General features: G+C 48.7%; 1 protein-coding gene across 1 annotated transcript in view; it reads right to left on the bottom strand.

Moving 5' to 3' along the window:
- Nucleotides 1–26,157, bottom strand: part of mta3 (metastasis associated 1 family, member 3) — a 44,276-nt gene that overhangs the window by 12,113 nt on the left and 6,006 nt on the right. Inside the window, exons 4-16 of the mRNA XM_066696890.1 lie at nt 25,583–25,709; nt 24,112–24,175; nt 23,588–23,705; nt 14,173–14,275; nt 10,946–11,045; nt 9,125–9,313; nt 8,507–8,581; nt 8,323–8,381; nt 8,014–8,135; nt 7,756–7,910; nt 6,542–6,764; nt 1,871–1,960; nt 1,335–1,517 (exon numbers count right to left, since the gene is read on the bottom strand). Of these exons, the coding sequence (XP_066552987.1) occupies nt 1,335–1,517; nt 1,871–1,960; nt 6,542–6,764; nt 7,756–7,910; nt 8,014–8,135; nt 8,323–8,381; nt 8,507–8,581; nt 9,125–9,313; nt 10,946–11,045; nt 14,173–14,275; nt 23,588–23,705; nt 24,112–24,175; nt 25,583–25,709 (1,608 nt within the window). The remainder of the gene's footprint in view (nt 1–1,334; nt 1,518–1,870; nt 1,961–6,541; nt 6,765–7,755; nt 7,911–8,013; nt 8,136–8,322; nt 8,382–8,506; nt 8,582–9,124; nt 9,314–10,945; nt 11,046–14,172; nt 14,276–23,587; nt 23,706–24,111; nt 24,176–25,582; nt 25,710–26,157) is intronic.

Below are 26,157 nucleotides of genomic sequence, written 5' to 3'. Positions count from 1 at the left end.
CAGCTGAGAATGACTGATTAACATCATTCACGGCACCAGACAATGAACGCCAATTATACACTTCAGGCTCATCCAATAGAGGCTCCATGTTCGATGGAGATGGAGAGAGAAAGAGAGAGAGAGAGAGAGAGAGAGAGAGAGAACACGGCACTGCGAGAACCTGTTGGGAACACGTTTATTTATAGATTACAGAGACAAGGGGTGAGTTGAGAGTGTGGGGAAGAGGACGAGTGAAACGGAAGGCACCTCCGGAAGCGACACAAACACACAGCTGACCTTTTAGTCTTATGTACTTGTGATGGCTGTAACCGAAAACTGAGAGAACATTGTAAACACAGGTCACACACACACACATGTATGAACATAATGCGTACAATTGTGTGATAGTATCAGCGTGACACAAAAATAAGAATGCAAGGAATACAGGGACCTGAGTAAAAAAGATAATTATTAATTACAATAAAGGTCTTCGACGCGAAGCGCACTGTGCACCGGAGCTCCGAAGCTCGTTAGAAAAAAACGTTAAACTTGTGGGATGCCGGGGAGAACAGCTCTCTCCATCCCCTCGCCACGGGATCCCGCCTGCGGGGACAGAAGTGACAGAACGGCCTTCAATTCGCGCTGTGTCCAACGGCGAAGCCCCGTCGCCAGCGAGCGAGACTTCTAAAGGTAATCCTGCTCGCTCACATCTCTCTCTTCTCCGCAGGTGCCCAACTGATGTTTCACTAGCTGGGGGAGTCTTGGCCATCAAAGACTCTTTCCTGGTTTGTGTTCGTCTTCCTCTGCGCTTCAGAGAAGTACAGGAATGACTCGAGAAAAAGGCAGCGAGAAAAAGAAAGGGGGGAAACACCGAAAAGAGGCTTCGGTGTCATTGCGTTTCTTCCAGAGGATGGTGTTAACATGCCCGGAGAGGAAGTTCAGACTTGCTTGAGATGAGTAACCTAGAGAAAATAGCATTTTCACCACAGAGAGTCAAGTCTGGTTAAAACAGAGGGAGTGGAGGGGAGGGGGTAGTGCTGTAAAGGATATTGTTGTCTCTTCTCATCCGAGTCTCAGGGGAAAAGCAGTGTGTCCACAAGAGGTCACTGTAACAAAGCTGGAAAGTGAGATTTGAGATTGAATCCAAAATCCAAAAGAGCCAGGCTCCTTCACAGGGGAACTGAAATAAATACATACATACATCAATGTGTTTAAAAAACATGCTGTATACTTGATTAGTTGCCACTACAAGTTAACACATTAAGAAGGGCAAGTGGGGAAGACTGAGCCGTGTCCAGTGCTGTGCTGTTGTGCTGTGTGTGGGCGAGGCAGCTGGGACGGAGAGAGCGGATTACCTTGCCCGCCGATGCTCCCCCTGCTGTCCAGCCCCTCCGTCCTGCTGTGGTGGTTGTAGCTGCGTTTTCCCAGCATGCCGAGTGGCCCGTGGCTGGGCAGGGAGGAGAGAAGGCGTTTCGGGGGCTGGCACTGCAGGCTGAGGGGCCGCGAGCCTCTGGGGCTGTGGGGGGGCGGCCGGGACTCTGCAACACACAACACACCGCTGTCACAACGAGCGCCCCCAAACGTCAGAGGGTGGGAGGCGATATTGCGATATCGAAAACACTCAGTGTATGTAGACATCTGGACTTTCAACTTCCTGTTTTTTCTGTCCCACTTGTTCTCAAGCCCTCCCTGGAGTGGACTCCCATGATGCACCAGTTCTCACTTCCTCCAACTGTAAATCCAATGGCATCTCCACATATCATGTACAGAACTATAGAGATAGATAGGCAGGCAGATGTTCAGTGTTTTCCCTGTGTGTGTGTGTGTCTCTCTCTCTCACTCTCTCTGGCTGTTATCTGGCATCCCCGCTGAAGACAGACTGCACACCCACCTAGGTACTTGAGCACGCTGGAGAGAGTGCCCCTCTGAGAGGCTTTCATCCGGGCAGGTCTCTCGGCTCCTTCAGGAAGTCGGCTCATGTCTGGAGATCAAAGAAGCCAGACTTCAGATCTCGAGTAGGGCGTTAAACATCACACACGACGGCACGGACGACACAACATGTTATCGGGCACAATGAAGTTGGCTCCGTGCAGCTGATGGACACCATTTGCATTTTAAACACTGCTCTCATTCTGGATGTCCTGTTGGTCTCAGTATTTCGCTCTCTGGAGGCCTGTGGGTCTCCCACACACTTTCCAGAAGTTATTTTTTGTCTGTTTTAAATATGCAGTTACATTTCTGCCTATATATTGAATATAAAACATTTTATCCCAGTGTAATAATTCAGTAAAATAATCACTGCCACAAAATACTGTTCACATGCTTTTAGGTGAGCTCTGGTGGGACGTGTTCACAGATGCTTCATGTTGATTGGCTTCATGTAAAACAGTTTCACATAGAAATGTCAGCAAGGGGGACAGAGATCCCACACGCTCACTAGACCTCCGCGAAGACAGGTTCACCTTCGGCCCGAACACAATTTCACACTCTCCCCCCCTGTCCTGTGCAGGTCTCCGCGCCGCTCAGCAGCCTCCTGCCACTAGCGAGGTCTACCCTCTTCAAACTGACAGACAGGCAGACACACACGCATTGACAATTGTGCAGCGGAGTCTGAGCGCCCCCCGTCTCAGCGTCTCCCAGGCACGTTCTGCCCGGTGAAGACTACAGCGCTCTGAGGGGAATGGAAACAAACAAATGAAAGGATGGAACAAGTACTACCCCCTGTGGAGGAGAGAGTGTGCAAAAGAGAGAAAGCCCGGGCCTGTAATTCTGGACGGCGCTGCTTTGCCAATTCGGCGAGGTCAGCAGACAGAGGACTGTACATAAAAGTACAAGGACTCGGAATACTTTCAACCTTTGCATTTTTATTTTGACCAGATGGCGTGAATAGCCCACACAACAGTCACAACAATAACAACAACAAAAAAATGTATCACCTAAAATTGGCGTGGATGCAGAAAATCGCCGAGATGCAGGGAAGCTCTGACACAGGCAGACACACGGGGATGGGGGGGTGGGAAACAACGTGAAAGACAACAGTGGGAATTAAAGTAAACACCAAAAACATGTATAAAAAGAAAATGAAATAAATAAATGGATGATTATGTCATCTTCCACTTATTTAAATGAATAGATATTGTCCACCTAGCACAAGGAAGGTCACACTGAAGAGTAGGTTTTGGTTAACGGACTCCTTACCTAATTACCGAATTGTAATGTGGAGTCAAAAAGAAAACAAACCCGTATCGCCTTTTCACACGTTAAGGAGAAATGTTCTTACAGCGCGTTTCCTGAGGTGTCTGTTTGCGATAGTAAGACTCAGAGCGCTGGGGACGGGTGGGAGTATCTCTCCAGCACCTCGTGGTGAAATGAAAGAACAAACAAACAAAACCACTGCTCCCGGGTTTTTTTATCTGTATAACAATTCCTCATTTACGTCTTCACACACAAGAGAAACACATCACTTTGATTCCTCGAGATTCCAGGCAAGAGAAAATGTAAATCTTGTTGGATTAACCTTTTGTGATATATAATTGTTATCTGCCTGATCTTTTTTATTTAATGATTTCAACACATGTACCATTTCAAAGAAACTCCCCTTCCTTCTCTATTTTTACATGGTTTCATTTCAGCTCTATCAAATTCACACTTGACCGCGATGCGAGCGCGATGTTGTTGTTTTCACAACGCAAGTAAAAGGTGCCAAATTTCTGAGGAAACCGCCAAAACCTTTGCCTAGGTGTCCTCAAGCTACTCAGACGCACGCAGAGTAAAGGCTGCTGGGAAGGCTTAATAAAACACCGGCCTCCGAAACAGAGCAAGATTCAATAGCTCTCTCAACCTTAACAGGGAAATTTAATCACTTTTTAAAAGCTATGGGCTGGAGAGAAAACACTGCTATGACTCGATTACTCACGGGGCCGCAGAGAAAGCACAGACACAGAAGATATCTGCAGCAATCGAACGGCACTTTGGGTTCAGGTTTGGTCCCCCCACAGTTGTTAAACCATTAGATTTAAACAAGCTAGTAAATCACGGTTTTATTAGAGCTGTTTTTTCTGTTTGAGTGTAAATATGAACACATTTAATGTAGGTGAACGATGCGGGATCGATATGGGTCTGTAACTGGTGAAAAACAGACACTGTTCCCGTTGATGAAGGATCACGACCAAACCCTCGCCGTAGGGTCATGGTGTCACAGAGGAAATGCAAACACACCACATTGCAGAAACCCGTGCGATGGACTGCAGAGACCCAACCAAGGAGCAGCAAGACAGCCGACGGGTCAGCACCGAATCTAATACGGCAACGGACACATCAATCAATTAAGGAGCAGACATGAGCTAAGCGCATCCTGTGACAGAGTCTTTTTATAACAACGGGAAGCAGGGAGAGGAAGGGATGGACAGACCCAATTGGATTTGCTGCTTGTAATGAAAAAGGTTGAGGATGCAAATCGAGTTACTTGCAGAAAGAGAGGGAGGTAATGAATTGCAATTAGACCGATTCTCATCAAGAAACTGCGGCTGGAATGCACAGCTGGATCGGAGGGGCGGAGGAACACGGAGCTGGTGACCTCCGAGGGGACCGAGAGGCGAGGGACGTCCACACTAGGACGAGGCCACCGGGGGGTAACTGAGGGAGAGGGAAATTGGGGGTAAAAACACTGTCTGGTCAGCGTTAAGTCAGCTGTATTAAGACCGAGGTACGATTCATAATCTTCGAAAGACACTTCTCCATTTTGATGTTTTTTATAACAACAACACTTTCACATCCTGTTCTCAACCAGAATAAAATTATATAAATATAACCAAAACAAACTTTTTTTTCTTAAAAAGAGGAGAAGTATTCATACAGATGACACCAGAGAGAACTCAATCGCCTCGTAGTCTCTCTTGTGCTTTTCGGTCCATCGTGGTGCCTCCGCGCTCCGTCCCCGCGATCACACCGGACACCTACGGCCCCAGAGCGCGGCGACTCTGCTCGGGTCATCAAGACCAGGACCACCTCCGTGCCGCAGCGATTTCAAAGCCAGAGCGCATTTCCATTATACCAACGCCAAGAGCCCATTCTCACACGCCGAACCCTTTTAAACGGGGCGCTCGGCACTGCGAACTCGCGGCTCGAACCTGAGGGCAATCGATCCTGCCTGTGGGGGATCGTCACGCACACTCACGAGGCGCCGCGGACTCCCATGTTGGAGAAACAGCAGTTTGAAGCCCGAAGCCAGGGCTGGTTTGAGAAGGTCGGCACTGGAAGACTACGTCAGCGATTACAGAATCGAGCGTTACAGACACCCCCCTCGCGTCCTCCGAGGTTCACCCGGGTCTTCGAGAGGAAATTCTACTTCGATCAGTGCAGTTTAGGGAGACCTACCTCTTCTAATTCAATACGCGAGCTTTTCAGTTTAACAACCCCAACACGCCCCATTACAAACACAGATCTCTTGTAAATAAAGCACTGAGATTCAATGACACAGGTGTGATTTCATGTATGGATCGGTGGGAGACGCTCAGTTGTGCACAAACCGTGAGAGATGTCTGTCGTGAGCTAAACATTTAATCACTACACACGTCACATGCAGCTCCAGGCAGGACGACTGTACACATCACGACAAGGACAGCCATGAACAGGCGATGGAGGAGGTCAGACTCAAAACACAAAAACAGGAGGAGAAATACAAACAAATGAATAAAAAAAAAAAAAAAAAAAAAAAATCAGAGCCCGTGGTTCTTGGCCGTGTTCCTGGTGGAACCCCACCCTGATGGTTTCACTTAATTACTTAATTTAACTAACAAGTTCTTCATTTTAAATCAGAGAGGTTTCAAGTATAAACTTGTATCAGGAACCTCTCATTAAGGAACAGACTTTCCAGATACAGAATTTAAAAAGTCAAATGTAATTACATCAATTAAGGGTTCAATTAAGTAATTGGGAGCTTCCCAGCAGGACAGGAGTCGCCCAGGACCAGAGATGAGACACACCGGGTTAAGGAGATGTGAAAACGGAGATGACATGGAGGTCGAAGCTCACGAGCTCCAAAGGGGATTGCGAGAGGAGCCAATGCTCAGACAGCATGGAAACCGTTTCAAAAATAGCCTTCTCTTTATATTGTTTTGCATACCAGTACATGTTGTGCAAAAGATAAACTTTTATAATTAAAATACATTATATTTCTATGTACATAAATAAAAATATCTGGATTACGTTGTGCACTAGACGTGTGAATCTAATGAGAATAAACGCTAATTGAAAAAGGTCGTTTTGTTTCAATCTGGACAGAGAAACGATTTTAAGAGGTGATGTTAAAGTCAGCCAGAGAGATTATGATTAAAAGATGCTCAACGAAAAAAACAACTAAAAAACATAGAAACGCATAAAAACAGGTGTGGGGGCAGAAACTGTTTATTGCAAAACAAAAACAAAACAAAATACAAAAAAAAAACAATAAAATAATAACAACAACAATAATAATAACGACGACGACGACAGCGAGAGACGGGGAAATGGCTGAAATCATGAGTGGGGGGTGATGGAAGCTACGAATTTAAAGAGGTCTTACACTCTGCCTTCACGGCAGCACAGTTAATGGGCACAAAGGGGCGGCGCGCGGCCTGGCGCAGCCGGATGAGGTCACGGCACATGTGTCGGGCCAGCTTGGTAAGCCGCGTGGCCTGCAGGAGGAAGGCCTGCCTCGTCTTCATGGAGGACTTGGGGCTGCCGCTGTTCCGCACCGGCACCGCGTAGGCCGACTGCCGGGGACCGTGGCCCCGAGACCGGGGCTCCTGGAGAGAGTGAGGGGGAGGGTGGCCGTGCAGGGAGGTGGCGATGGAGAGGAGGAGGAAGGGTTTGCATTGAGAGACAGAACAAGAGAGAGGAAGATATCAAATGTCTGTTTAATCAAATTTATACAATTGCACATCACTGTTGTCTGTAATAAGCTGAACTATGAGAGAAGGAAGACACCAAGACGCTCTCATTGGCTTCCCACATGAAAACAACGACAATATTGAGGTCCCCTTGAGAGACGGATGACCTGATACCGATCTGTATTTATTTATTTTTACATCCTCCTGATGTCGCCAGAGACGGCACACAGTTTAGGTTCATCCTTCAACTCTCTATAAAGGCAGAGTACTTTTAAAAGCTTTTTTCGCAGGAAAGTGCGTACAACCCCTCCTCACACATTTCATTCACAGTGAAAAACTCCGGGACCCGCGGAGACGCCAATTAGACGAGACCGCCGCATCCCAGAGACCCGAGTGGATGCAAAACACAATATAATGGGATGTGCGTTTTCCTCCCAATTAATCCACAGTAGATATTTGTGGACAGTGTCGGAGACGGGGAGCGTTAGAGGACGCATGCTTGATGGAGCAGACTGCCGCATCATGGAGAGATGACTAATACGCTGAAGTGTTTTAATTAAATTATTCAGGTTAGAAATGAGAGATGCCTCGCTGTCAACGGGAAGCTGTGCCTGAGCTCTCCGTCATGGAGTACAGAGTGGTTTAAACATGTTGAGGTGAGGAGGGGGATAGAGATGGACGCAACACTTCGGCTGTTAAGGAGGACATTTAAAAAGAAAGAATTGCAAGACAGCCAGTGAACGTGCTGACCCATTCAGCCTACATCTGCAAGCTGCTGTTTTGGACTCCTAACCGAGACACTCTCACTCTCTCTCTCTCTCTCCCTCTCTCTCTCCCTCCCTCTAGAGAGTAGACCGGCACAGGAAACTAAGCTCTTCACAATAACGATATCAAAAGGGGCTCTTACGGTGGGGGCCGGGCTGGGGGACATCTTCTCCTCACCCTCTGCTCGGCTGGGCATCTTCAGACCCCCGTACTTCTTCCAGTACAGCCAGCAGGACACGCACAGCCGGCACTGCATGTTGGGGGGGCCCCAGGAGTACCACTGCGGCGACTGCATGGCTGCGGAGTTGGGGGGGGACAGAAAATGCTCAGTGGGACGGCTCGGTCAGTCCATTGCTGCTCAGTCAGTCAGTCAGTCCAGCCGGGCTCAGTCAGAACTTACAGAAGCAGCTCTCGCAGGCCCGGCCCAGGCCAGGGGGCTGGAAGTTGGCCACTCCAGCCACACCATTCACGGTGGCCATTTTCCCGTTGCTCACCGAGATCTGGTTCGGGTTCGGCTTGTTGCTGAAAACGAGAGAGAGGCCGTGTCAGTACCGGGCCAGACTCTGGGGGCCAGGTCCGTGTTGGCGCGGTTCTTTTGCCGTTTCACAGATTTAAAGACCCGGCGGAGGGAGTCTGGGGTGTCCGACACTGAGCCGAGGTGCGGGGAGTCGGCAGAGGATCGACAGACCGAATCTGGGAGTACACTTACTATGTGGGGATGTAGACTTGTTTCAGCTTGCTTTCGGCCTCTGCTGCCTTGAGTCGCTTCTAATCCAGAGCAGAAACAAAACACCAGTTTTACGGGACAATGCGGAGATAGTTTTCGCCGTCGTACGCCGAAAAAAAATCCAATGAAATCTCAGACAAGCTGCAGTCGTGAATAGTTTGCTCACCTGCTGCACGTATCTGTCTGTCGTTTTCCACATGTAGTAATACTCTATGATACTTGTGAGGGACTTCCAGGGAAGCTGCGAGGGGAGAGAGAGAAAGAGAGAAACAAACAGTCACCGCATGAGCTGAATCCCCCCGGCTGGAATCATAAACAAAACACAATCAGATTATGATTCCGCTTTAAAACAACATAGCAAGAACATTAAAAGTCAAATTAAGCACAGATCACCACCAGACAGCGCTCCCGGTCGTTAGGGTGTCATGGCAGAACAGCGCCCGACTAACATGCTCCCGAGTGATGGCGACAAATGGAGCAAACGCGACGTTTAAAACGATCGCCGAGGAAGGAGCTAATTGCTTTTAACGGCTGTCTGTGGATTTCTTTGTGCAACTCGCTGCACACTATAATTGAACACTAAGTCAATTAAGCAGCAGGCTCAGTGCGACAGTGATTAATTAAGGCTCGACTCTCACAGGCCTCACCCCCCAGTGCTATTTGTTTATCAGGTTACAGAAGGATAACTTCATATTGTCACACCGCGAGGCCCAGGTAAGTCCGACGTGGCATTTACAGTGAAATATTAGGTTGCCTGGATCGCATCCCCCGGCCCCGTACTCACAAAGTCCTGCCGGATGTCATTGAAGTCCTTGCCGTACTTCTCCAGCGCCTCCTCGAACAGGTTGGCCTCAGAGGCGCTCCACTCCTCCATCTCGTCCCGGCACAGCACCGGCCCGCCCTGCGGCACCAGCACGCTGATGGCACTGGACAGGTCGTAGCCATGCCGGTGCAGCGTGTCCATGGCGTGGAACTGTGGGGACGGGATGGGGGGGGGGGGGAAACAGGGATAGACACACACATGGGGAGGGTCAGACTGTCATAGCCCATTATAGCTACTGCGTTCATACGTTTGTTTTTCAAATTGGATTTTAACTAGACATTTATTATTAACTAACATCAGAGGCCTTTATCCAAGCTTATATGATTTAACATTCACTAACATACGTGTGATTTAACACAAAAACACACTCAAAATAAAGTAACACTATCACCTGGCCGGGTTATTGTTTGACACTAAATAACCTGCAGCCTGTGAAGACCTCATCTGGATACTGTGGACAGTTCTGGGCTCCACACTTCAAGAAAGATATCGCTGATCAGAGGAGAGCAACCAGACTTATTCCAGGTCTGAAGGGAATGTCCTACTGAGAGACTGAGGACCTGAACCTTTTCACCCTGGAACAGAGGAGACTACGTGGGGACTTGATCCAAGTCTTCAAAATCATGAAAGGCATCGACCACATCAAACCAGAGGAGCTTTTCCAGATCAGCAGGGACACACGCACCCGGGGACACAAATGGAAATTGGGCTTCAAGGCATTCAAGACAGAAACACAGCAGATGGATGCTGAAGTACAGGGTTTGGGGATCCTGGATGCCACAGAGAGTAGGCTCCATTTACAAAACCCCTACACAACTCCTCGGCATTCAGAGGGAGAGATTAAGGAAAAAAAAAACTAAAAGTACAGATTCGATAAATAAATAAAAGCTAAAATCTACATCCCTCGTGCCAATACAGCCCGCAGACCTGGGCACGCACCCAGCTCTGATCACAGTCTCGCCCGTGTCCGCCAGCCACCCCCCCCCCTTCCCCGGCTCTCCTGCAGGAAAAGCATCTTCTCGGACCTCTTGCCCAGAATGACATCACTGTCCGCCTCCGAACCCCAGCCGAGCCTCTCTGGTCCATCACCACCCACGACTGCCTTCCAGGAACGAGAGAAGCTGCTGTTCCTTCAGCGGCTTATTCACCCTGCTGTACCGCACACAGGAAACGAAACCCCGAGCTGTTCTGTCTCTACCGCAAATCCTTTTCAGCTACCGACTCAAATCCAAACTACTCCTAACCAACACAACAAGTGCCAAACAACAAAAAATGTAACTGAAACTGTGATCGACAAATGGATGCTCATTTACTGGGAAAATAACACTGATTATTATAAAAGCAGGAGAAAAATCGCTGAAACTCCTGGCGTTTTTCCAGCAGTAAAGACCCCGCCACCCCTCCGAAATCCTCCTCTCTCTCCCTCCATCGTGAGCACCATGGCAACCGCAACCCTGCCTGCTGCGGTCCACCATCACTCCCCCCCCCCAAACTGCCCTCCACATGTAACAGCGCCGCTCAGCTCCCTGGACAACATGCACGGATGACTGAACCACACACACATCCAAAAGTCTTTCTTTCGCCTTCCTCCCCCCCGTGAAGAGAGAGTCACACGGCGAGACGGAGAAATCGGATCACATCCTGGGAGACCGGGGGGGCGTTTCACACAATCGCACGCTTCATTAGAAACAATCTGATTAGATTGATGCATAACTCCAGTCTCTCACAGACCCTGCTCAATCTGAAATATTGTGACGGCACAATGTCGGAAGCGGGTCTTACCAGTGTGATGTCACGGGAGGCGGCAGCGGCGCTCATGTGCAGGCTGGGCTGTCTGACGGAGCTGCTGCAGTCCAGGGCCCGTGCGAATGTCCCCACCGCCCTGCAGGGGAGAGAGGGCAGCGGTCACGTCACGGCACGGCAGCGCAGGGACGGGCAACACACCGGCACACAGCACAACACAACAGTGTGACACATGATACCGTAGAGAGGTCAATAAAATACAATTCCATTTAATGCCACATACAGAGAGAGGGAGGAAGAGAGGGGGAGGGAGAGTAGAAGCATGTCATATAAAAAGTTGGAAATTAATGAAAGTATAGCTTCCACCACTTCCAGCTCTCGCTTGTGCCAACTGCGGCACAGACGGCTGCTCTTATCGGCCCTCTCAGCTGCGTATCTGGAGCCAGACATCTGCGCGTGTTTGTGGATTATATTTACACACACAACTGAGCAGCGCCGGGATCGGAGGGGCCTTTTATCCGCACCGGCTTCAGGACTGTAATCGAACAATCAGCAAGTTATTTCTCCGACTCTGAGGCTTGCCCTTTCGCACAGGACGCCCCCGATGTCAGAGCGGTTGCAGGATCGAGAACTAGATTTCAGAGCTGCTGATGCGAGTGAAAACACTGAAAATTTGGTTCAGCAAAAGGCCAGGGAGCGGGGGTGGGGTGGCTGACCTGCTACCAGAGGCAGAAATAAATGCTCAGCGCTCCCAAAAGGTCCTTTCTGAACATCTTGGGTTTGAAATGCACATCGTAGCTGCCGAGCCAAGGGGACACGGTCGCCGTCAGCGGGGAAAAGGTTCGGCCGCTTGAGAGTGAACGGGAATACAGGGTTGCACTGAGGGATGTGTGGGTGTCTGCCTGTGCCGGGCTCTGATGGTAATCTGCCAGAGGGAACGGAGAAAAAGCAAGGAAAAGGTGTGGTGCCTTTGCTTTCATGTGGGGCGTAAGCTTCCACCAAATGTCTCGAACAGAAGACGGACACGCCACAAAACGGAGCAACCAGCGTTAACCAGCCACGGGAGACGGGTCAGCACACTGCACTTAGGGAGGACGAGACCAGAACCAGATCCAAAAACGTGGGAAGACTTGCAACCAGACGCCGAACAAGTAAAAGGTTAAATTCGTAGGTTTATCTTACTGGAGGACATATCCTCCAAACCCCTCCAGGCCCGCTTGGAAAAGCAAGCTATTTATTTGACTTATCGATGACTACGTGACCTCCACAAAATTACACTCATGCTTTATCATTACTCCAGAGCGCCGCCGCCATCGCAACCGTTTACAGCTGACGGATGGCTCCTCATCTACAGAGAGCGATCCACGTTTCTCTGCATCGCTGCGTCGCCGCCGTATCTTTCATCTCCTGCATTTCCTGAACAGGACGTGAAACTGAATATACGCATCTGTGAGGAGGAGGCAGGAGGGCTGAGGTCTAAGCACGACAGCTGCACTTGTGATCCAGTCTAGAAGAGCGGTTCGATCGCCCAGACGGTAGGAGATCAAAGAGGCACAGAAATGCTCGTTCTCCCATCGAAACCTGAATCACCAAGCATGCACAATTAGGGTCTTTGCATGGCTGCGGAGTTTCACACAGCACACAGAGCTCCCTGTATGAGGACGAGGCTCACGATACGATCCACCGAGAATTGCTGCACACCTGGTCTGACCTTGGCACTTCAGGACAGACGTTTGAGGCGGGTCGGTCGCAACGCTGATGACTCGGTGCGTAGACAGTTGCTACGGCTATAGGTTTAAAACCAAAACGAATCTCGTCCAGTTGACAGGACTGTGTCACACAAACAAACTATTAAAGAGGTCGGTCAGTTAGTCGGGGGTGCTCTGACCCGTGGAGCGCCACACACACTGAGAGAGACAGTCACCATGGACTGGCCACGAGACAGAGGCGCGATCCAGGCACTAAAATCTCAATTATCGCCATGAACAGGTTTACTCTCCCTCTGCGGTTGAAAGCTAAGCTGTTTGTTTTGGGGGGGGGGGGGGGGTGTGGAGAGAGAGAAAGAGAGAGATGGAGAGAGATTATATTATATATTAATATATATATATATATATATAGAGAGAGAGAGAGAGAGGGAGAGGGAGAGGGAGAGGGAGGGAGACAGAGATGGGGAGATAAACAAACATGCAACCTTGTCTTGGCAAGCTGTTGTTATGAAGCCAAAACAGCAGCTCGCAAACACGGGCTTAACAGAGTGTGAACTGGTCCCCGTTAAAGCCCGGCAGGCAGCGCTGACGGGTTCAAAAGATACTTTACACACAGAAAAGAAGAATGAAAACAACCAAAACATACACAAAGGGTTAATTAGGAGAGGGGAGTTATAATCATTTTCCGGCGATTCCTCAAGACACATCTGTCCTGAGCGTGCTCGTGACATAGAGGCTTATTCTCGTGGGCTCTCTGGCGCGCCTGTCATTTTGCACTTCATATAACCACGCTGCGTTTTGCTCCTGCTTACTTATACACTGTTAGAGATTTGGTTTACTGGGATTTCTCCTCTGCCCCCCCCACCCCGAGCTCTTATCTAGGACTTCATTTCTGCACTTGCCACCTCTTCAATACAGGATGCGTGCTTTGAATTTAACATTGACTGTACTTCTGCACCTTTGTCCTTTTTAAACTGTATATTTTGTATGTATGCATTTAATTTTTATCAAAATGATCACCACAGACAGAACCTCTAACCACGAGCAACGGCTTGTGTTTAAATGCATTCCTACACGTCGTCAAAAAACCCGATGGAGTGTCGGGGGCCAAAGAAGCGACACCCTTCAGGAAGTGTGATGAACCGGCTGTGAACGGACATTAATGACAGCCGCCTGTTCTGTCACGCTAAGCCTCGCTGACCTTTTCAATCCTGCGGAGAACGCAGACAGTCGCACGTCATCCTGTCGAGACCGAGAGCCGGGGAATCTCCGGTCCGCTGGCCAGTAGGGGGCAGCAGATTGGCCCCAGAGCCCCCTCCTGAGCAATAACAGTGACTGAAGAGTGGCGAACGGGGGGCTGCAGGGGCCTCGGAGAGCAGCCCCCACTAATTAGGCGGTGAGGTTTAGATGTGAAAGTTTATTCATTCAGCAGCAGCGCTCATGCATGTAGTTAGTGTCACACAGGCTGGCAGGTAGAAACCCTGCATCTGCTGCTGTCAGATTAATCTCTCTCGCTCTCCCTTCCACACAGAGAATAACAGGAAGTATGCAGGTCCATACCTTGCCACCACCAGGAACTGGTCTATCTGCCGGTTGGTGAGCGGGCAGTGCGGGTCCCACATCTTCACCTCCAGTTTGGACTGGTCCCTCTCGTCCGGCTCCCCTGAGCGACAGAGCAATGGGGTTAGAGTCGGTCGGCGCATCTTTAACGAGCAACAGAACCACCTGCACTCCGTCACCGCGCTTCATTACGCAAGGAGCCCGATATGCCGGCCTGTTGGGTTTCTCTCTTAAGTCGGCAACAGAGAACAGAACGACAGGTGCCGAGAGAAGCTGGGAGACGACACCACGGCACCACAACCTGCCAGGCCTGACTGTTCCCCTGGCTGAGGAAAGCAAGCATTTATTTATTTTAAATCCAAGCTGCTGTTCGAAAGCTGAAGGACTATAATCACGGCCTTTACTCACTAACTGGTATAAAAAAAAAAGGCAAGTTAATTACTTGTAGAATAAATGACACCCTTGAAGTCATCAGTGTGGAAAGCAAGTTTGCATTTAAGGTACATCTCACTGACACACACACACACATCTCAATTACCGCCTCTTTGCCACACAGCGACACAGTCCCCCCAGGCAGCGCTAGGAGATCCCGCTCCAGTCGGGAATGCCCAACCGAGATATTTCAGTCTTTTTATTTTTCATGAACTCATTTGGCAATAAAATTCTCTCGCCATTTAAATGCATCGCAGTTTCTCTTTGTAATGTGAGAACATTGAGGGGGGGAGAATACTTGCTGTAGTCACGATGTAAGGGAAATTCATACATGAGATTTATCTTATTTTTATGTCCCCCCCCACCCCTCTTTAATAGCAGTGAGCTCTGCCGACTCACCGGCCTCCTGCCTCCCCTGGGCTTCCCCATCTTTGAGGAAACAACCACCTATCTATCAGCTCCGGCCAGCCAGAAAAGGCTCTCTAAATGTTAATTTGCGGTAGATGTCCCAGAGACCCTGCCGAGCTTCCTGCCCCCCCCACCGGCACGGTCTCCAGAGTGGCCATAGAGAGTCATCAGTGGCAGAGCTAATGGACTGCATTAACCCCTTGGCTGCCGGAGCACAGAGACTCAGTCGGGCCCACAGCCGGGGCCCGGGGGTGCCGAAGCAATGGGAGTGGATCAATGGGCTTTTGTTTACGAAAGCCTGGAAATGCAAACCACACCCACCGCTCACACGGACCCAAGCTGAAGTTAAAGACATTACCTTAGTTACCTTATCAAAATTTGACTTGAAACACTTCGTATGCACTTCAGATCCGAACATCGCTCAGAAACACACTTGACGGGACATTATAACATACAGAAAGATCCATTAAGACTTTAAAAAATCATACTGCTGTGCATCGTGAGAATTAATCTACATAAAAACAGCGCGAGGAAAAAGTGATGGATGTCAGGGTGGAGAGTAATCTCTGATCTGTGCAGAGCGGCTCAGCAGACGGAGGAGCGAGGGAGACGGGCTGGTGTGGGTGAGCAGCTCCCACCGACCCCCCCCCCCACAGCCGACCTGTTCCTCGATCGCTCATCGCAGGGAGACGGGCGCTCATTGATTATTTACAGTTTAATTTAACCTCTAATAGGCGCCGCTGTCACCCTGCCTTTCGAACGCCACTTTTTAAAAGCAACTCTGACAGGCTCAAAATAAAAAACACCGGAATATAAATAGATGGAGGCGCGGTGTTGTTTTATTCACAGAGGAAGTGTGAATTAAAGTGTAAATCACAGATGACAGGGAATAACGAGAGGCCCGTAATCAAGACCTACTCCTCAAGGCCAAAATCGCAGCACAAGGGCTCTCTGTTCAATCTTTCCCCTCATTTCTTATTTGCAAGATATGGTTGTGGTGGGGTTTGTGTCTAGATCGCATTTTTAATAGTCTTATCTAATTGGGCAAAGAAACATCAGTGATAGAGAAAAAAGCCGTCCTCCACTCGACAAGCACGTCCTATTCTTGACTTCCAAACATTTGACCTCTGGGGGATTTTGATCAACGTTAAACTGCAAATGCTGGCTTTCATATTAAGATCTTAAAAGCAACACAAAAACTCACCATAACCCTGAACTCCATTTGACTAATCAGTTAATTACCTGCCTCTCAATGCTAATTAGGAATTAAATACATCATCTCACTCGTGTCACCGTACTAATGTGCTGCCAAAACCCATCTGAGGTGACAAGCCACTGACACACTCGGCTACAGCCCCAACGGTCCTCGCACAACAGCCGTCTTTAAGAGGGAAAACACACACACACACACACACACACACTGTAGCGCTGTAGTCCCACTGGGCAGCACAGAGGGGACAGAACATGGTGGTCAAGAGCAAAGGAGATGTCACCACACAGGCATCCAACACGACGTTGAAGGAGAACGTCAGTGTTCCTGAACAGAACAGACTAGAACACTGGGAGTGGCCAACAATCCAATCCTGCTATGCAAATTCAAAACTCAATGCCCGAATCTGCTATAGCTATCTATAGCTGTGCTCATAAAGAAACTTTGAATTCAGGGCTGGTTAGATGCTGGTGGCTCTAATGACAGCACCCCCACCCCCTCACACCCACACACCTTCCAGCGTCCCTCGTTCTTTGATCATCCAGACGATTAGGTCTCCACCAGCCAAAGCCAACGCACTTCAAAGGGACCCAACGCAGATCAATTCCATCGCAACTTCCTCTGATGGAAGTACAAGTTGGTCGTGTTTTAATTTGAACACCACTCGATTACACACGCACAAAATCCCTCGGGGACAAAGTGTTACTTTTTAATTAGCTGCAGGTCACTCAGTGTTGAAGGTGATCAAATGTTTGTTTTTGTGTGACCCAGTGGGTTATTTAACAGTCTAATAAACCCACTGCGTATCCAGGCATCTGAGCTGGCTGCACACAAGCAACCAATTAGGAGCCACTCGAAACGGCCTCAAAACCGGAGCTGGTTTTGACCCGAACTGCATACAATGTGTGAACGACTGTGGAAACAACCTCCAGGAAGGATCATAAGTCACCTGCCCTGCCGTGACACATTCAAAGCGACGTCATACATTATTTATAGAAACGTCACTAATTAGGCGATGCTTTTTTCAGGTTGAGCACTGTGAAAGCCACAGGAGTCTCTGCCCCGTTTCTCACCGAGCTAAATTTGCTTCAGTACAGCTGGACCTATTTTCGGACTGTGTGAAGCGTCACACACTATGGCCAGACAAACCTAAAATATCAATCTGTGTTTCAGGGGACGATATATAATTCATGCATTCGTTAAAGGAAAAGATTAGTTTGGGATTTTGAGGGAGAAACCGAAATAAATTAATCTGCCCAGATGCACCAGGTTCCCTCCTCTGTGCCAGATCCCGACCAGGGGAGGTCAGTACCGAGCTGATGTGCCGAGGTTTAGCAGCTCGCTAGGAAAGGGTTTCTTTAATAAGGTGGGGGTGGTTATTCAGTCTTCCATGGAGGGGGCAGTTGAAAGCACCAGCAGCTTAGTAGGCAATCAGTTTCAGAGTACACAGACTGTTCCTGGTTTTATTCAACATGTTTTGTAAGCCTTTTAATCCGCACAGCTGTCACACCTTCCCTGTTCCCTCTCCCTTGAAGAAGCCATGTTAGCACATCACTTATACGCGAGAGAGGAGGGTAGCTCATCCTGCCTGCGTTTTAATTTAGTTTAATCTCCAGAAAGACAACAGGCGCACAGGGGGCCAGTCTAGAACTATAACCGACTACCAAACCACCTTCCTCAAGTGCTTTGTGAGGAAACAGATTTCATGTTTTGACAACAGCTCCCAGAATCCCAGAGGAGACCGGGTCGGGTGGCAGCCGGGCGCAGAAATTTGAGAAATGCAGAGCTGTGGGAGGCTGGTTCACAGTACAATACACTAGCTGGTGCTCTGTACTGGACTAGCACATATATCCTAACCCACATTCCTCACCAGTGTGAAGCACAAACACATACTGTATAGCAATCATTAAAGTAGCTTTTCATCCCTTTCTTCATTTGCTTTTTGCACACCCCAGTACCCTACTGCTTTCTGTTGACGAACACAAACCTCCCGTCTTCGCGAAGAAAAGAGAAATCAAGGCTATGTGAAATTACCCCATTATGTGATTACGAGACATTATGTGCTTTCGAAGGCCCTCCGAAACCTCACTGAGCGCCGAAGACAAAGTGCTACTGCGAGAAACGGCTCCATCATCCATTCATAAAGACCAGCTGAGCAGTTTTTAAACTCAGGTGAATTAGGGAGTGGATAGCACAGCCCATTTTCTGTGCTTTTAAACTAATAGCTTGCAACTGCATGGTATTTCCAGTTGTTTAGCCAGGATTGGACTCAAATAACTTCTCAATGTGGTTCTAGAATCATCCAGGAAATCACTTTAAAAATAAAAACAATAGTAGAAGATACTTCACCAGTATGTAAGCTACTATTTCCTTGTTTAATACTCTTGGTGCAAAGTGCTTTGTTTGAGGGTATCTAGCAGCGCTAGTCTGGTTTGAGGTCCCACAGCCCCCTGCCAGTGCGGAGGAACTAAACGACCGCTTGAGGGATGCGTAGTTTGTGTCTTCAATGTGAGAAATGTCTGACAAAAGCGGTGATGATTAGATATGCAAAGCAACACAGAAAGCATCCATTCAAACGCACAGATCGGTGGAATCGCGAATCACAGTAGCCTTGATCCGAGGCCCGGAGACTGCAGATGCTCGGTGTCACAGTTCTAGCGCAGGCAGAGGGACCCAGGTTGAGGTTATGCTAATAAGCAGTGTAAAAAAATACTTCCCGAGAGCCGCAGTTTATCACCTCTTCATGTTACCGCTTCTACAAAGCAAGTATTGTTTACCGCGCTCGCCTGCCTGTGAAAAGCGATATTAGCACATCGCAGCGAAGACGGGAGGATTTTGTATGTTGGTTTTTAGTTTTTTTTAGTTTTTTTTTTTTAAGTTCACAGCAAATCAAGCCAACAGGAATGTCAAAAACACACAATTAATTCTCTCGGCTGCAGCCCACGCACACCTCCAGAAAATATGACTGGTTGTCGCTGGTCTAGTATCGATGAAGGGAGTTTTTAATGGAATTCAGTTAATGAATTACCCAGAGTATAGGGACCCAGCCTGCCGTCTCGGGTGGGGACGGGAGATCATCTGCTGGCATTGAGGCTGTTTTACAAAGCCGGATACTGAACCAGAGATTATGTATTTTTACTTTTCTACCCCCGCCAAAAAAGGGCCATTTTCAAATGCAATCAGGAATGGAGGAGGATTTATTATCCGTGTGCCAAGACTAGTCACTGCCATTCATCAGCGGCGACACCTCGACGCCGTCTCTTCACCGACACAGATCAAATCGCATCAGCGCGAGGAGTCCAGGCAGAAGAGAAGCACTCTTTATCAGCGCCCTGGTTTTATTAGTTTAATTAAAATGTCTGGAATGGGAGTTAGATGGCACGGACCAGCTGCCAAGTTTTGGGCGTGTCTGCACAGCTTATGAAACGCACGGCCCTCTAAAATGGTCTGAAGCTCCGACGCCGGAACAGACAAGAGGTCAGATCGTTGGTGCGTTTCCTCAACTCACTGAACGCAACTCCAAACCACTAGGCATTAGCAGAAGAACATTTCAATGTTATTATACTCCTGTTCAGCTAAAAACAAAAAACAGCAGTGAAAACTAACAGACCAGAGGCCTAAAATATACATAAAACAAAAAACTAAAATCGTAGGAGTGCTGCTCCTGTTCCTTGAACTTTAATATTTTAATTTGTACCAGTTGTGGGTCACACGGCTGTCAAAGTCATGTGACTTATTTGTTCTGGGATGATGCACAACCTCTCCTCGTGCCTCCCTTTGGTGCCCACCACCACCCCAGCAAGATGCTCTCGTGTCAAACGATCAGGGAACGGGACAGAGGTCACTGCCCTTGTCAGCCAAAGTGTGCCGAGGAGTCACGCGTGTCAGACAAAGGGGTGAGGGGGCCCTACCCCCGCTGTGCCGCCTGCGCCCCCCGCCAAGAGGCAGACAATGCAGCCATCAAGGCTCTTCCCGGTCAACGCCAAATCCCAGGAGTCGTGCTGACTATCAGGAGGGGCCTAAACTTTCCCGTGTCAATTATAAGACAAAAAAAAAAAACGATAATTACATGTTCTGAAAGGGGTTGGATTAATATAAATGATAATCAAAAGCAGTCAACGGGGAGCCGGAGAAGAGACACTATTCACGACAATCCATTAATGAAGCTGCGTTACTCTTAAATTACTGTACGTGACTGTGTTGATAAACCTTGACCAATTACAAAGAAAAAGGGAGATAACGATGACTGGAGGGAGCAAACGTGAGAAGAGAAAGAATTGCATGCCGCTGTTCTCTCGCTCCTGCTGTGACATTAATGGCTCTCTTTCCAAACCAAATGACATCTCAGAGCCTGGGTCTTGTGTCATGAACTGTAAAGCAAACAGAGCGCATTAAAAGCACGAAAACATCACATGCGAGAAGGTGTTTCCATTTCTAAGTGCGTGGAAAAACATCTAAAAGTTTTTAATTGAATTGCATGCAACACCTGTCCACCCACTACTTCCACAGCCAAATCCAATCTGCGCTTCCTAACACGCACCCTGCATCATATCAAACCCCGTCCAAACTGCTCCTCCAGGACCCTCAGAGCCAGCAGGTAAGCTTGTGCAGAAACATTTTACCTCCATTAAGGTCACAATTAAATAAACACATCCTGAAATCGATGGCACGTTTGACAGGCAGCAAAAAGCAACATGCAGCGCATCGAAATGACAGAGAAAAAAACGCATCGGACCTCAAAGGAACTGAACTGGAGTCTCTTACTTATGACAATCTCACACGGTGGAAAATCAGTCCAGATACCGGGGCCGTCTGGACAATTCATCACCGCACAGGAAAGCACATTTTCACAACCCGCGAGCCAAGCGCACTCTCAATAATACATTCCCCAGATGACAACAATGCAGCGCGTTCGTTTCTGCTTCGGAGGACGGAGGCAGAGCTTTACATCTCCGGGATTTATCGGCTAATTGTCGTGTAACACGGAGAACAGAAGGCGGCGGCGGTATCTGGGAGGTCATTAATTACACTGTTATTACACGGGAGAGAGAGCGGCTCGCGCTGGGGAGGCAGAGAAGGTAGATGACTTTACTTTAGAGGAGATTCCCTTCGCAGGACATTATTACCTCACTGGAGAGTTCTTGTACAGTACTGTCGAGTTTTGATTTCCTCTTGAACGTGGAATAAAGGATACCAAACAAAAGATGTTACCACTTTTTTAAGACATCTGCCATTTAATTTATTTTATTAGTCAAACATGCTTTGAGGTTTGAACAAATCTGGACGAGACGACGTGCAATATTGGGCTCCGAGAGATGCTAACGAAGGAGCAGACTCTAAAACAATGCCCAGCGTCCGACTCTCTTAATGAGGATTTATATTACACCACCACAACAGTCCCTGACCCTCAGACGGCAGCTCAGTTCAGGAGACGCTAATTAAGGGAGGCATCCCAGCATCACATCCTGTCCTGTGGTCCGGACCCACAAACAGTCACATCATACAGGCAGCTCTCACTTTCAACATCTCGACAGTGAAGTCATCAGGGAAAGTGTGTGTCATTACAAACAACTTCCCTCACAAGAAATCGATGGTTTCCAAGAAAACAAAAGCAGCGGCGCTTCTTTCGATATCAGCAAACCCGTTCAAAAATCGATCGAGCCCCTGCTTCACGGTTCGGACGAGATCAATACATTTCAGTTCCTCCTAAACGGATCCGCAGCATTCCTTAACACACACATTTAAAAATTAATTTACGAGACCCGTCGTGTGCTTTTAATCAGGGGAGCTTCAGATTGGTTAAGTCCGCTTTTGTAAACGACAGCGGAGGGAAGAGAGCGCAGAAACCTTCAGGATATTTAAATGCGAGCGCTCCGTAGTAGAGAGACGAGAAGTAGAACACTAACACGGGTATAAATCCTTGATATTGAACACGGCAGATAAAAATGGGTCATGTTTTATGTGTGTGAGAGCAGCGACTTATTCTGTGATTGAAGGGAGATTTATTTCTGTCCTCATTTCCAACAGGGGACATTACATCTGCTTCCACCTGCTCTTCTTACAAATACACAATTTGGGGTTGACCTCCTTAATGCAGAAGAGCCTTCATCCGGAGAGGGAATGGGATTGAAAGGAGGCACCGTGTGGCCCTGGCGTGACACGCACAGAGCACGCTCACAACAGCACAGACAACCTCCTCCCGCTCTCTCTCTCCTCCAGCTACGCGACTGCAGCGCTATAAATTCAGGTTGTGTTTCCCAGTCTGGTCCACAGTGCCTGTTACTAGTGTGTTTTTATGGTTTAAACAGTGCAGATTGATCCCAAACACTGCAGGAATGGCCAGCTCGTAACCAGACAGCGTGCGGGAAACATTTAGAGCAAAAGCATGTCAGATGAGGACCATAAGTATTGAGGCTTGACAGGGCAGTGCAGGTGGTCTGCAGTAAATCTATAGCAGTGCTGTTGTGCTCTGCCATCCTTCTGTTCAACAAGTAATGGACATTCAATACCAATCTCAACACTATTTTCTTGCGGGAAACAAATATCTAATGTGTATACTGTCATATATAACACACACACACCTCCTTTGCTGGTAACACACATCGCTGCTATATTAAAGGTGGCAGCTAAAAGGCTTCAGCAAACAGTGACATTATGAGGTCAAGGTCAGCAGAGGAAATCCCTCTCAGACCCCCCTACCTTCCCGCGTGTACAATCTCACAATTTCACACCTCAGCGCTCTCCCCCCTCCTCACTGAAGCTGCTAATGTATAGCACGTCACCTTGTAATGGTCGGATGAGCTGAAATCAAAATGACCGCCGACGTTTCGGACAAGAAATCGAACCCCAAGTCCGACATATACATCAACACACAACAAACCTCAAATTAAAGTGGATTAAATCTTAAAGTTATGCGCATTTTATGGCTTAATGCATCATTAGTACAACAGGACAATGCTAAGGCACATCAGACTTCTGTTTACCAGCCCACCTCCTCCGCACCGTCACACAAAGGCCCCAAAAGTTTTCCTTGTTTGGGGAATTAACGACTGAACTTCTCGTTCTGTTCACCACAGACCAGAGAGGTTAATTAAAGCCGAAATAGGTCTGACTGAGATCTGGCACCAAAAAGCCTCAATGAAATATTATTGACCGGCTGCAGAGACGGCGAGCAATAAGACATCGAGTAACGAATCTCTTCTCTCACGCGTAAACATGCCAAGAGCAATCAAGCGTCGCCGACAGGGCTGTGGTGCGGATGTGTTAGTGTAGAGAAGCACACACACAATCCCCCTTCGATGAAGAGAGAAGCACAAAGCACGGAGGTAGGGGGGCGTGCGAGGAACGTTCGGGGGTCAAACTCACCCTCCTGCAGCATGTCGGGGACGTCGGCCTGAAAGCGGGGTCCTACACGGATCTCCCCCTTGTCTGCCAGCAGGGTCTTCTGCGTGGGGTCGTACACCAGCGAGTAGAAGAAGGTGTCCTGAGGGCCACAGGGCAGAGAACGGCAGGGTTTAATGTCTCCCATCTCCCCGATGCCAGAGTCTCGGTGGCAGCTCTGGCGTATCCCCCCACTCCCATCTGCCCCCGGTCCCCCCAGATGCTCTCACACGCAGACACAGTGCGCTTTAAAAGACACGACTCTGTTCCTTCACACACAACCCGGGAGACAAACACTCTCGTCTCACATGTAGGGTAGCAGAATTAACGGGGCGCCCCACAATATCAGTCAAATAAAACTGTAGCAACATTAACATTTAATGGAACAACATTCTTGCAGGAACCCCCTGCAATAAAACAGTGACAGTCTGTGTTCCCGGTTTAAGTGATTTAAAACCCCGGTGACTCTTCCGAGCTCTGTGGAGGCGAGCTGGGTGTGCCGGCAGTACCTCTTTCTCCAGATAAGACAGCACCGACTCGGTCTCGTTCAGGAGCGCCACGCTGCACTTCCCCCTGCAGAGAGAAAACACAGCGAGTCGTGAGCGCCCGAGCCCTGACAGGAATACATCAGCTCCCCACCTACACGCCTGCAGCTGAAGGTGATCGGAAGGGGAAGAGAGATGGTGCCACTTCAGAGCAGTTTTAAGGATATTTATGCATAAAATGTAGATCTATCCCGCCCCTCCACACATTAAAAATAGGTTTTGTCCCAATTCACATTCAAGAGGCTTGAAAACGGGTACAGAAACACTGGCTGAACAGAGCTGCAGTCCACGAACACCATTATGCTTATTTAATGCTGTTTAAGTATTTCCTAAGATCCTTAAGACACAGATTGAAAAACTCCTGCTCCATCCCTCTAAACAGTGGGCGGCACCGATTATTACAGCTGTTTAAATGGATATACTGTAACCACTGGTGGCCATACTGGATACGGGCATCTGCTGAGAAATAAAATATATCCACAAACACACTTCGCCCCTCCGTTTTGCTTTCGTGACTCATTCTGGCAGCTCTAAACAGCCCCTGAGCTGCCAGGCCGTTAAAGAAGAGAGTCGCTCGTTCATTTCACAGGCCACAGTCAGCAGGTACATTCCTCAGCTCAGCAGCCGATCGATCGGCTCGCAGAGCGGGCGCGGCTCCAAGACCCGAGCGACTGATTCCCGTTTGTTCGGATCAGCACTAGCATTCCTCCCGCTGTCACGAGCGGCGCTGGTAAATGTAAATGCAGATCTATTACAGTGGAAAGCCAGTTAGTCCTGATCTGGGCACTTTCTGGCTGAACACAGCGGGCTGCTTGATCAGTTCAATATTTATCTCAATACATTCATAAACACATCAAATAATAGCTTTTGGTGGGTGACTGTCACGGTGAAATGCCTTCCAACAGAGAAATCTGCAGAGAAGCCAAACTACACAGCTGTCAGGAGCTTCAGACACCCTTTTCAGTTTATATTGAATACAGTTCAAAAAGATCCAAAATCTGTTTTTACGTCAACGCAGGAACACGACAGAAGCTCAGCTCTCCACACCGTCTCCGTAACAAATGCCCCCCAGCTCCTCAGTGCTGTAATCAGTCCAGTTCTGCACCGCTCACAGCTCTCATTTGTTCAGTAGCGTTGATTTGAACAACCTCAACCACTAAATCAAAAACCTGACTTATACGTTTTAGGACAGCCTAGCAAAGCACTGATCAGAGGGAGTCTGGCCTGGAAACAGAGAGGCCTAACACTACTGCCTGTGTGGCGAAACGGATACCATTCACATCACATTGTGTCTGACGGATGCGACACAGACTGTGTACCAATAGAGTTGTGTGTGTTATACTGATCGCACCACCTGTACCCATCTGTCGTGCAGAGGCCCTGAACCCAGCGCGCGGCGGGGCTCTGGCCCCAGTGTGGCTGTGTGGGTGCGTACCTGATGTGTGTGGCCGGCAGCGACTCATACTGGCGGGACAGGAACAGCTCTCTGTGTCGCAGCTGGTGCTTCTGCTTGTCACTGAGATCCGGCTCGCTGGGGCTCTCCTTCTCCTCATCGAGCTCCTCTGTGTTCGGACACGGGGAGAGGGGTCAGCGCGGGGCAAACGCACACAGACTCGCTCGCACACACGACCCAGGACAGTAAATACACGTGACTTGATTTCCTGTGCAGCCCGTAACGGTCGAACTGTGCAGATGGGGGTCCTAACCGCCGCTCTGTGGTCACTTCTCTCTCAGGCTAAACTGCTGCAGTTGCACATGAAAGGAATAACTGTCCCTTTAAAGGCAGGGGGTTTCTGTGCTGCGCTTTCAGAAACACTCATGCTATTAATCATGAATGTTTATTTTAAACGTGTCCATCGCTTTAACCCCCTGGCCTTGTCCACGAGAGGCCCTTGTGCTGGAGTGCAGACTCACTTCAGAGGAGGGTAAAAGAACCGCAAACACAGGGATGAGCGGCATCTTCTAAGGGCCTGGAAACACTAGGCCGTGCCAACTGATCCGAGAGCGGCC

Source organism: Amia ocellicauda, chromosome 23, assembly GCF_036373705.1.
Source record: "Amia ocellicauda isolate fAmiCal2 chromosome 23, fAmiCal2.hap1, whole genome shotgun sequence".
Classification (NCBI taxonomy): Eukaryota; Metazoa; Chordata; class Actinopteri; order Amiiformes; family Amiidae; genus Amia; species Amia ocellicauda.
The sequence above is the reverse complement of the archived record's forward strand: the minus strand, read 5'-3'. Positions and strand labels throughout refer to the sequence as shown.